At 50.2% G+C, this 12,010-nt stretch overlaps 3 protein-coding genes across 3 annotated transcripts; 2 read left to right on the forward strand and 1 right to left on the reverse strand.

Annotated features, from left to right (window-relative positions):
- Positions 1-1,617: 1,617 nt before the first annotated feature.
- Positions 1,618-7,403, forward strand: HO173_005782 (uncharacterized protein; the record flags this gene model as incomplete). Its single annotated transcript, XM_037307696.1, has 3 exons — positions 1,618-6,272; positions 6,319-6,410; positions 6,466-7,403. 3 exons carry the CDS (start codon positions 1,618-1,620, stop codon positions 7,401-7,403), a joined length of 5,685 nt encoding a protein of 1,894 aa, XP_037165505.1.
- A 1,482-nt stretch (positions 7,404-8,885) lies between these two features.
- On the forward strand, positions 8,886-10,539 carry HO173_005783 (uncharacterized protein; the record flags this gene model as incomplete). Its single annotated transcript, XM_037307697.1, has 2 exons — positions 8,886-9,047; positions 9,106-10,539. 2 exons carry the CDS (start codon positions 8,886-8,888, stop codon positions 10,537-10,539), a joined length of 1,596 nt encoding a protein of 531 aa, XP_037165506.1.
- Positions 10,540-10,767: 228 nt separating this feature from the next.
- Positions 10,768-11,403, reverse strand: HO173_005784 (uncharacterized protein; the record flags this gene model as incomplete). Its single annotated transcript, XM_037307698.1, has 1 exon — positions 10,768-11,403. One exon carries the CDS (start codon positions 11,401-11,403, stop codon positions 10,768-10,770), a length of 636 nt encoding a protein of 211 aa, XP_037165507.1.
- Between the last annotated feature and the right edge of the window lie 607 nt (positions 11,404-12,010).

A 12,010-nucleotide genomic window follows, 5' to 3' on the forward strand; every position in this document is an offset into this window, starting at 1 on the left:
TCTGTGGTCCAACAATCCCACATGGACCTGTCCCTTTTCTGAGATCAATAGTGGTAAGTTTTCTCCGCTGCAAGCTGATAGGCGCTTGGTCCGAGTCGCGCCTGCAAAATCTGCCTAGGAATCGATTATCTGAAGTTTTGTCGACACGTTCTACAAAGAATTGACAAATTGTGGGATGAAGGGGATATCAGTCTCTGTGATGTAATTGAGGAGGAAAGATGGGGATTTCATTAATTGCCGGCAAGCAAAGCTCTTGACGATTACTCGTCCGCGAAATTGGAAGTGAATAAGGCTTCCAAGTTGCCCGGATCACTGAACAAGGTGGGTACTTCGCGTTGACAGCCACAAGGTGCTTGCGCTACCTTTTGGACTCATATAGCGCAAAGTGCATTCATCATCGTGCATTCATCAGGAAGACAAGCGTCTGGCTCCCAGTCCTTAGCCATCAGTATAAGCTATGTGGGCCTGTTCTCGATGATGTTATGAATTCGTTCAGCATCGAACCCTCGTCACCTGTGCAGCCCTTGATACTAAATCCCTTTGGGACAAGGTGGGAGCACAGCCGTCACCAAGCTCAGTCGTTCTCTCCCCTTAAACCACGGCAGCACCCCTACACCCCGTAATTCCATATCCTTTTCCTCTCCCTTTTGCCTGCGCCACCAAACCTCTCACTGCTTTTTGAAACGCTTTCGGCTGCCAATCTATGGGTATCTCATTGATATGTTCCTTCCTAAACGTCATCTGCTGGCCATCCTTCAATCCAATCCAGTCCGACAGTCGGTACGTGCCTTGAGCTTTCCCCCAGAAAGTGCCATCCTTGATTTTGGTGATTTCGAAGTAGATAGCTTCGCTGCATTTGGTGGTGGAATTTTGAATGATGAGCCGAACGATGCAAGAAGGGAAAAGCTTGCAGGCTGTTTGAGAGGGGAGGATGATGCCAGACCAGTCAGTGTTAGTGTCTTGAGTTATTGGGATGAGGGTGCGTGGCATGATGGTGAGAGTGAGCTTTGCTATGGCGATAGGCGATGGATAATAGAGTAAGGGTAGGAGAAAGTGCTTTCGATAGTGCAAGATAAGCGGTAGACCTCGATGTTGAAGTTACGAAGAGGAAGGGCTTCTGCAGATTGAACCAGGATGGAATGGAGGTAGCTGTATTCATAGCATATCTGGTTTTTGAGATTGAGTCATCTTCGCGACAAGACAGCCGCAAACGTCGCGCACAAATGAAATGGCCGCATTTACAATACACTGTCTGCCGGCTCTAAAAACAGGAAACACCAAGACTGTACCAGTGTATCTTAAGACGTTGTAATGTTACGAATGGAGAAAAATCTGTGTAGAGTGTAGACTCGAAAATGGTCGTCGTGCCAACGTTTTTGCGCTAGTCCGTTTTTGGATCATTGCGATACAATCAAGCGCGATCAATAATTTGCCCCGCGTGTCATGGGCAGGGCAATGGCAAACGAACGTCGACCGCCACGGAGACCAACTAACAACAGCAGCATTGGCATTATGTTTAGATTATGATTATCTGATATCTTAACTTCAGGCTTTCGGCCTACAAGAGTGCGACGACAGTTGGTGACACGAAGCGAACTCTCGAGCGGCGCCGACACCATGGATCAATGGCTCGACTCGTTGTCTGAAGACTGGGTGTCGCAACCTGCCTCTCCTCGCTCAACCTCAAGCAAGCAGACTTCAACTTTGAGGGATGCATCGAGTCCAAATAGCAATGGCTCGCAAAGCCGCATACCCCGCTACAAACCTCGCTCGGCGTCGAACCTGTCAATAACTGGTAGGAAAGACGACGGACTGGACTCATCGCTGCGAAGAGCCAACAGCAGTGAGACTGCGCTGAGGGAGAAGACGTCGTCCAACCTCAACGCCTCGCGCAACCGGTTGCACAATGGACAAGTCAAGTTGCAGGGCCCAGGAACTGCGTCAAGAAAGGCACTTGGGCGGCAGGTCTCTGCAGAATCGACGCCAACGGTGCCGCAAGATACCGTTCAAATAAAAGCTTCACCGGCAAAGAATATCGATGGGCAGGCTACACCGGATTGGAAGAGGAGGGTACTCAAGGAAAATTTGGGAAAGGGAGACCTGTTCAGTCCCATTGGTTTGGAGAGTGTGTTCAAACCACCCACGATTGGTTCAAAGCAAAAGTCAAAACCTGCGATGAAGAAGAAGCCCTCGAAGATACAAGACTTTCCGTCAAGCCCTCCTCCATATCCTGCACTTACACGCCAAGGTCCAAACACTCCTGATGGCGACCCCAAGAAGCCCAAATTGATTCTGTCGCCCCGGTCAGAGCTTTCAGGAAAGGAAGATTCAATATACATGGCTCCACAGGAGATTGAGCTTCCTTCAACGATTGGAAAAAGGACGGAAAGGGTTTCCAGTGCCAACATTAGAACTTCCGGTCCAATACCATCGCCAGATGCAATTATGGGCAGATCACCCGTGTTACCTACTGCTCCTACTCCTTCTCAACTGGGAGCGTATGACGGATCAAGTCTTCAGTCTGCATCAAATGGTACGAATGATAGCAAAATCTCCAGTGTTCCGGAGAAGGCCCGTGATGAGAACATCAGCCCTTTCTATGTCTCTCGACACAATACCGTGGATGGACGTGTCGAATACGCCGCGATCGATATGTCTATGCGGCGGCTAAGGTCGCAGATGGACAAGCTACGTACGCAGCAGCAAAACATACCTAGCTCTCGCTCGAGTGACCACGAGATCGATTACGCGGATTCTCGGCTCTCTGATAGGTCACCCTGCCTAGGACAATTGGACGAGCTTACGAGCCAATCTCTGCCGGATGATCTGTCCATGGGCACAGATGCATACGCTGCCAACGGAGGCTTCGTCAGCATACACAGAGGAGGTTATTCCAATGATGGATCGTTTCAAAGACGTCCACTGAGCCCATCACTATTGCAAGACTTGGATGGACCAATTATGAAATCTCAGACGTCCATCACCCACGATGTGGTACCGTCTCCTAAATTGCCTGAGATGTTTTCTCAAACCAAATCGAGCATGCCCACTTCACCACCAAAGACTCCTAGCCACCAAAAGAATGACAGCGCTGGCAGTTATGAGAGGCCTAGATCTTCTGGCAGCCCCTTGAAGCTATTCGATAAGTACGATACATTCACAAATGATAGACTGGCACGGCGTATGAGTAAGTTTGAAGAGACACTGCAGCGGGATCTGCAAGAAGATTCGAGTGCAAAGAGTGTCAATGCACGGTCTTCTCCTTCCCCGGGGCCGAAGAGACGCTTACAAAGAAGCCATCATCAACAAAGCGACAACGGTAAAAAGAGTCAAAGGATCAGTAGCTTTGGAAGCAGCGACCTAGATGATCATCAATTTCCGGCTTATGAAACAACAGGATCGCGTTCGCAAGACGCAGATGCTCCTGAATCACCACAGTCAGACCCTAGCGATTTTCGATTTGAGCGTCCATCTCTTGATCGCTCCTGTGGGAAGATTGCGAGAGACAGCAGAAAATTTAAGGCCCGAGGAAAAGACGAGGGTGACACGCTGGAGCAACGTCATGAAAGCCGTCCCAGAGGAGCGCGGGCAAAGAGTACCAAGGAGCGCCATCATCAAGTCGAGCTTGGGCAGCGTAACGTCCTGCAAACTAACACAGGAAAGCGATTGCCTTATTCTCCAGCAAAGGATCCTGCACCAAAACGTCGAAGAACTCTACGTAGCTCCGAGGAAATAAATCAGGATATTGCACAGCTCCGGCAGCAAGTGGAAATCAAGGAACAGCCCGTCTCCATGACAGGCCGAAAGAGGAAAGACGCGCTCTACAACACCGACAACCAAGTCGCTGACCCAAATGTACTTGCCATGCGCCATATACGACAGCCCAAATTGCCAGCCTCGAGTCCGGTGAGCTCTGCAGTGCAGCAGACCACCTCAAGAATCTCTGGCCTCCCACCTCAGCCGTCTCCAGTCCCAGTGCACAACCAGGATGGCGCCTCTGCCATAGATCCTCCTACACAAATCGTGGCAGGAGCTTTAGCTACTATCGCTCTCAACACAGTGCAAGATATCACTTATGGATCCCGCAAAGCTTCTGTCACGACAGCAGATTTCTTCAACGAAGCTCAACAGATCATGCAGCTAATCCGTAACCAAGGACGCCCACGAAGCAGTCACACTACTGCAGATGCGTCGGAAGTAGGCCAGCCAACAATTGCTGAGGAATCTGTTGTGGAAGACTCCACCAAAGATGAGTTCTCAAGGCCACCTAGCCGAGAGGGACATAGTCCTCCACGGTTGAGGATTCCTGCGCAGACGGATGCGAGGGTGATCAGCCATCTTCGCAAATTTGAGGAACAAGAAACCTTGGGCCTTGCACTTTCTTCATCGCTAAAAACGCTGCAGATCGGTCAGTCCGGGAAGACATCAGAGTGTTCTGCACCTGCACATGAGGGGGGTGACCCTCATGGCGGCACAGAAAGTGACCCACCAAACGTTCGCATACGCGAGAATAATGTCCAATCTCACAAGCGCAAGCATTCGCCTTCAACACATGAACTGTCGATTTTGGGATCGGAAAGACAGATCCAGTCCAAAGAATTTCACTCAAGTTCAGGTCCATCGACCAGTCGCTCTAATCCCACGGGATCATCCCACAGCTCTACGAACAGGTTGGTGATTGCCCCTCAGACCGTCGCTCATCTCCTGTCAGACCAGATGGCGGGCATGGTGTTTGATCGTCAGAAGCAATTGTGGGTTAAGCGCAAAGGTTCAGCCAACGTCGACAATGATGAGATTCACGATCGTACTGTGAGCGATGGGACTGAGGAGGACCTCTTTGGTGATATACCCGACTTAAGTGTGGATGAGATGGAGGAGTTGAAACGAGTCAAGGAATCAATATCGTCTGTTAAATCCTCAGGCTCAGCAGTGAATAAAGATTCCAGTCACGACCAAGCAATAATATGCGAAGCTATCGCTAAGGTATTAGATATCTCTGAAGCAGTTGGAGAGGCGAGACCGAGAACTGCAGATGGCAAAATGTTAGAGACCGTCGAAGACCGCTCAGCGCCTTCGAAATGCTCTCAATCTGCTTGGAGCGGTCCTCAGTCCGGTACACGAGCTACGTCCTGGGTTGAGGAGGCTTTACCGCCTAAAGAGACTCCACCAGTGTTCTCTACAGACCCTAGTGATCAGCACGAAGCAGAAGTCGAACACGAGATCAGTATTCTCGAGGGCCGTGAATCCCGGGTTCCTAAACACCAAAGTGGCAAACATCGCCAGGCACGTGTGGTCACGGTCGCCTTTTCTTCGCCATTAGTAGATCAGAGAGAACCAGCGCACGAGAATGATGACGATGACCTCGACCTCTGGGAAGGACAGAGTGAATTTGATCCAGAAGAATCACCCATCCGCTCAGCTTATCAGCCATCGAGGTCCAACAGCAGGCGCACATCTTTTGGTGTAGTGCAAAAGTCAGGCCGACGCGGTACTTCGCGTCGAATGTCATTTAGCAACCAGTCCTATCATGCCCGCCCAATGTCTCGCCTTGATGAACAAGATGAGTTGTCGTTGGTTCAATACTCAAATCAAGGCCATCCTATGACTCTGGAAGTAGCAGTATCAACCCCTCTGCCGATGTCAAGGAGCTTGATGGTGCCGCCAACGACAGGCAACCGGTCTAGCGTAAGCTTTCACCTGAGTCCACTACCTGACTTCACCGTACATCAGATCGACAAGCCTCTTGACAGTGACCTTGGTCAAGTGACGAGGAGACCAAAGCAGTCTCGGACATACCAGGCCGACAACATATTGTCGCTCGCTGCCCAAGATCTGGTCAAGAATCTTACAGACTTGGAACCTTATGAGCCATACTGGGATTACATACGCAGTGTCGACTTACATGACCGAGAGTTGAAAACTCTGCACATGCTTGATGAGTTCTGTGGAGGAATTGAGGAGCTCGATGTTTCGAACAATCAGATCGGGGAGTTGAATGGCATTCCCAGTACTGTTCGGCGACTGAACATCCAGGAGAATTGCTTATCGGACCTTGCAGCGTGGAACTCCCTATACAATCTTCAGTACATGGACGTTTCAGGGAATAATCTTCAGAGTGTACAGGGCTTCCATAGCCTTGTCCACTTGCGAGCTTTGAAAGCAGACTACAACGAAATCCGAAGTTTGAACGGTCTCGAGGACCTGGACGGTCTGATAAGCCTAAGCCTGAGAGGTAACAAGCTGCGAGCTGTTGACCTTGACAACTTCAATCTGTACGTTCCTAGCAACTCCGGCATTGCCCTCGCTAACGGAGCACAGTCAGCGGCTTGCTGATCTTGATCTGCGTGACAACGAGCTTATTCAAGCATCGAATCTAGATCAGCTAGCAAGCCTGAAGACTTGCGATCTCAGTAAGTTCTCTAGAGTCATTTGCTTGTTGTAAAAGGTCATATCTAAGAGTGTTAGGCTACAACGACCTTGAGATATTGGACATTTCCCGGTCCAAGCCTCTCTCCAACTTGGAGACTCTCAATATATCCAACAATTGCCTCTCATTTCTTGAAGTGGCAGCTATGCCAAAGCTCAAAATCCTCAACATTGACAAGAATTCCATTGCGCAGATTGAGGATCTTAATTGCTTAAAGCAACTAGAGACCCTGTCATGGCGCGAACAAACACTCACGCCTGCTTCTAGCCTATTAGAAATCCAATACAACGACTGTTATGAAGTCCGCAACTTATTTCTCTCCGGCAATCCCCTCCCAGAATTCGCCCCATCGACGCCGTTCCTCAACCTACACCACCTGGAGCTTGCTTCAACAGGCTTGCAGAGCTTTCCTCCAGATTTCGGTCTACAGTGCCCCAATGTTCGCATTCTCAACGGCAATTACAATGCCATCCGTGATTTGCGTCCTTTGCTCGGGATAGTCAAATTAGAGAAGCTGCTCGTCGCAGGCAACCGTATCTCTAGATTGCGGCGAACAGCAGCTGTACTTGATCGGGTAGGAAAAGGCTTACTCGAGGTTGATCTGCGAAATAACCCCTTGACCGTGGGCTTCTACACGCCACAGGAACCTGCACGGGAGGAGAAGCGTGTCGTGCCTCATGGTCGCAACTCGATAGCAAGCAACGATGAGGTTTGGTCTGATTTCCAAAACACGGTAGCGTACCTCCTGCCAGCTGTGGATAGGGCAGCCGACAACCTCTCACGTGAAAGATTGGATGAGGACACGAAGTTGAGGAGAAGGGTTTATGAAATGCTGGTCATCAATGGCTGCAAGACTCTGGAGAGACTAGATGGACTGGAAGTAGACAGAGAGATGGTGGGCAGGAAGGACGGCATTTGGGAGAGGCTGATTGATTTGGGCGTTTTAAAAGCCAAGGGAGGTGAAGACGAAAAGTAGGCCGCTTGAACCTAGGTAGTTTGAAGATCCAGGACACTGTGTCTGATGATGAGGAACGTCTGCATTGCATGATTGGGCGTTTATAGAACTGAGGTGTACAGGAGTCAAAAGCGCGTCGACTACTGTTGTGTACAGTAGCGAAGTCTTTCGGCTTCCATGCTTGGACAGAATGTATAGGTCAAGTGTCAACATCATTACCCATTCCGGTACCTGTCCTTGAAATATTTCACAAAAAAAGTCCTTTGTATCAGTGGAGCGAGGGTTTCGTATTGCGGGATCAAAATCAGTGGAGATGGTAGTCTCTTGCACGGGAGCCCCGTGGGAAGACGATCTTCAACGGCCCGCTTTTGCTCCTCGTTGCGTTTGACATCGAGATAATCATCCTTGCCATGATGACCAGTGCTCACGGTCGTGATGGTCGCCATCGTCGAAGTCATTTGCAGCGCAACAGCTCTTGAAGACCGCGCTTTAGTATCATCATACATGGAATGTTCCATGACGAGACTTGAGATTTGGGTTTGGGGGACCGATGCCGACCGTGGGAGTTTTGTTTGATGTCCGGTCGTTGTTGTTGAGTAGTAGAATAGACAAAGATACTATCCCTGAGGTGGGTTTTTCCACCATTTGATGCTCCTCCTGGAGCAGTCCTCGTCATGAAAGACAGTGTTTCCGGGTAGACCTTTCCAATCGACGGTGAAAATGAGAGTGTGGCGGGCGAGGAAGTTACGCTCGGCGGAGCACTCGTTAGTGTAGTGGTTGAACAGGGTGAGGGTTGCGCTGTGCTCACATGAGGGAAGTGCTCATAAGTCATGCGTAGAGGGAGATTTGGGCTGGCGGAAACTTTGAAGTCTCTAGGTCGTACTGAGAAGGGAAGTGGAGAATACTCAAGTCCCATAGTGCAAGCGGCATAGTTGCCTTAGGGGAATTGGGGTGTCCTCTGTGGATGACTTATGGCCACTTCTTTTACCGGCAGAGTCAAGCACAAGGCCATGTTGGGACTAGCGTAGTCGTGTATTTAAACATTTAGAACGTACCGAGTATTCACAACCTTGGGCCTCTCTACAACCATCGAACCCTTACTGTAATCTACAGGACCAGACCTTCCTTTCTCTGGAACATCACAGCCCGTTCTTCAACCTTCCAAGCTTTCAACCTGCTACTCGTTGGATCTCCTCGACCACGCAAATTACGGTTAACACCTTGAGGCATAAGGTACGATTGGTGACTTCACGTTCTGAATAAGCTCACTCACAGAGCCGAGTCATTTGCAAACCTCGGCGACCTGCTGCAAACAGTCGTCTCAGTCAATAATCAGTCACAAAGTGTTATAGAGGTAAGGCGAATCCGCCGGGTTTCAGCCATCAGGGTCCACTGAAAACCATTCCACTTGTTGTAGGATAGTAAATAAGAAGAAAGGTTCAAACAGACATGTCTCGTCCAGACCTCCACTTGCGCGAGCAAACCGCAATTCTCCAACCAACCATGGCAACAAGCTCAACACCAAGCCTCGATCCACCTGCCGCCACGCCTTCTATAGAAAATGCAGGGCCGTTCATGAGAGCACCTCGTGAGATCCGAGACAACATCTATCGCTTCCTACTTTCAACCAAGCACACCAAGGAGTTTCATGGAGAACCTGCAACGGCAAGTTCTGCCTATTCTCCCAATAACCTGACTGAGCCTGGATTAATTCGTTACGTAGGATACATTGAGATGCAAATACACTTATCAGTTCCATACTTCGATCCTTTTTACCAACCGACAGGTATACATTGAAGCCAGCAACATATTCTACATGGAAAACCTCTTCATTCGTATCAATTCTGTGGCAGCGAATGAACTTTTACACCCGACTAATTTCGGAGGCTACCAAAATACCGGCTCATATGCATATGGCCGTGGGCTGCGAGTTCTGTCGACAGGCACGAAAGCGCAAGCCTGTACACGTCACGTGATGGAAGTCAATCTGATTCCATCACCCCTGTTGTTTGATCACCATGGTTACCATCACTTCATTTTTGCTTGCGACGATCTTCCAGTGTTCTGCAGAGCTTTGCGATCGATCGATAGACATTATCGACGTGAGTTACAGCCGCTGCAGGTTATGGATCTCTGGTTTACCATTGGTGACGAGGTGGGCACGGCTGGAGAGGGATATCTTGACTCGAATGCCTCCACAGATGGAAATCCAGTGGGATATCTGACCGCGGCCACCAAGCTTGCCGCGGCTAATTGTGCAGGTCCAGATGAGAATCGAAGAGCCACTGACGAGAGCAATGCATCTGTCTACGGAGAAATGAAGGGCAGTGGCAGCGCAATGGTCAATGGAATCAAGGATGCCAAATCGAGATTGTTAGAACGGCCCATCTCCATCGACAGTCCTCGATCACGGAGGCTTCTAGAGCCACTTCGAGCCGTATACAATGTTGGATATTCGTACATCGACGCCCCGATCAGCGAGCGGTATCGGCAGGAGATCCACACCAGTTTATCCAGGGCCCGACCAAGCATTCACGATCAATTCCTGGCCGTATCCTCAGCCTTTGAAGAAGCAATTGCGGTATACGATGCCGACGATATCGCTTTAGCCATTCAGAAATCTAAAGGCACACTTGACATCTTCAATGATTTCGAGTATCTTAGCAGAGACGGCGACAGTACCAAAAGCGTGCCGACAGGGCGATATACCGGACTCATGTACCGGGAAGCCATGGACAAGATGCGTTTGATCATCTATAGCAACCTAGCTCGTGCGAACTTAAGGTTTCACAGCGACTTACAGCAGGTTCGCTCAGCACAAGACTTTGTATGGCTGATCAGGGGGATACGCGCCCGCGATGCAATGTGGCCCGAACACCCAGGAGGGCACGAGGATGCCATGGTCTTTTACCTGGAAGCTGAGGTATGGGAGGCGTTCGATCAGCTTGGAGAGCACAACAACCGCCCCCGTTCCGGCGCCCTTCGAGAAGTCGTCAATATGCTGACGGAAGCGCTAAGACACGAGCCGGGGAATGACATGTTGCAGAAGGAACTGCTCGGAAGACTGGAAGAGAAGAAAAAAGCAGAAGCGATCGAGGCGGCGAGGCAGATGGAGCAGGAAGAGAGTAGAGTGCAGAGTAGGGAGCGGACCGAGTGAACGGCAGATGGCTTCGTGCCCTTTTGCATTTGGTAAAGAAGGGCTCATTAAATTCTGTATTATGGGTCAGAGTTTGAGATGCGGCTTGCACACAGTTCAGGCCGTGTGGCTGAGCGATATGACTGTACAATAAAAATAAAAGGTCTTTCGATTGTCTTGATGCCGTAGGATCGCATTTTTGATCTCGTTGCTCTACGACCGCTTCGGCATCCCAACTACGGACGATGATCAGCGCGGTACCGATTCCGTCACGGCAGGCTGCAAACTTACGGTGAGTATCGTTGCAGAGGGGTCCGCCACCCTGGGCCGACGAACCGGCCTGAAGGGTCGCATCGGTGCCCGCGCCATTCCATGGCCTTTTTTCGATGACCCTTTTACGGCTCGTGGTGTCGCAAGACGGGGGTGGGTGAGTGGAGGCCGTTTCTCCACTGCTTGCCGTGATGGGAAAGATCCAGAATAGCCTTCTCGAGGCTGTCGTCGAACGATGCGCATTTTGATCCCTGAAGCGCGTGCGAGGGCTACCTGTGTGCGGTTGGATTGAGGGGGTAAATCTGTTCGAAGGATTTGGGCAAGTCTTGTCCAGTGCGTGCGCGGTTTCAAGTTGGTAGACAGACTTTGACTGATCAGGCGGGACTGTTGGTGATGCTGCACCCAATTTCCGTCCGGATCTCTTATGCTGGACTGATCACGCGGGGCTGCTGACGACGTCGCGCCCGAATTCAAGTCCGTTTCCGTCGTGCTGGTCTCCATTATAGGACCAAGAGCGTGTCCCGGGATGGTAGAGTTGATGATCCGAAAGCATATAGATCGACTTAGAAGAGATGGGCTACCAGAGAGATTGCCAGCCTTGAGCGCTGGCTTCATTCGCGTTGCGCAGAGAAAGGGGACACAAGCCGGACGACCGTAATTTGAAATTTCGTCTTTGAGACCAATATCTTTGGGACATGAAGCGCTGCCAAGGCCATCTGTTGTGAGAATTCGTTTTGGAGCAATAGTACTCTACAGGCTTGCCAGCACCACTTCCAAGCCAATGCAATGCCTGCATGTTGGCCTTCTCGGGTTCAGAGCGTTCGCTTAAGGTAAGCAAATCGATGTTAGCGTCTTCTTGCTTTGGACCAACGACCGGATACGCGTTGAGCAGCGGGTCGAGCCTCTTACAATCGCCGTGTTGCTCATTTCACATATTCCAAAAAGGTTGCGAAATGCTACCCCATCATCCACTGGCAGGGTGTAAAACTTATGGGTTCCGACCGAAGGTTAGAATTATCCTCGTTGCGATTCAGTGTAGTCCAACGACTGCGTCGAGACCAAAATTTTCAGTGTCGAAATAATTCTCCGTAAGCAGATCCCAAAGCTTGTAATTTGCTTTGTAAGATTTGCCGTTCGAAATTTCTGGTTCTGCGAAGAAAGCGAGTTTTTGGTGTTCTGCCGAGACATTTTACACCCCAGCGCCAGTGGATGGGATCGGTTG

The sequence above is a fragment of the Letharia columbiana genome (genome assembly GCF_014066305.1).
Source record: "Letharia columbiana isolate WasteWater2 chromosome Unknown Sc0000016_s0, whole genome shotgun sequence".
Lineage (NCBI taxonomy): Eukaryota > Fungi > Ascomycota > Lecanoromycetes > Lecanorales > Parmeliaceae > Letharia > Letharia columbiana.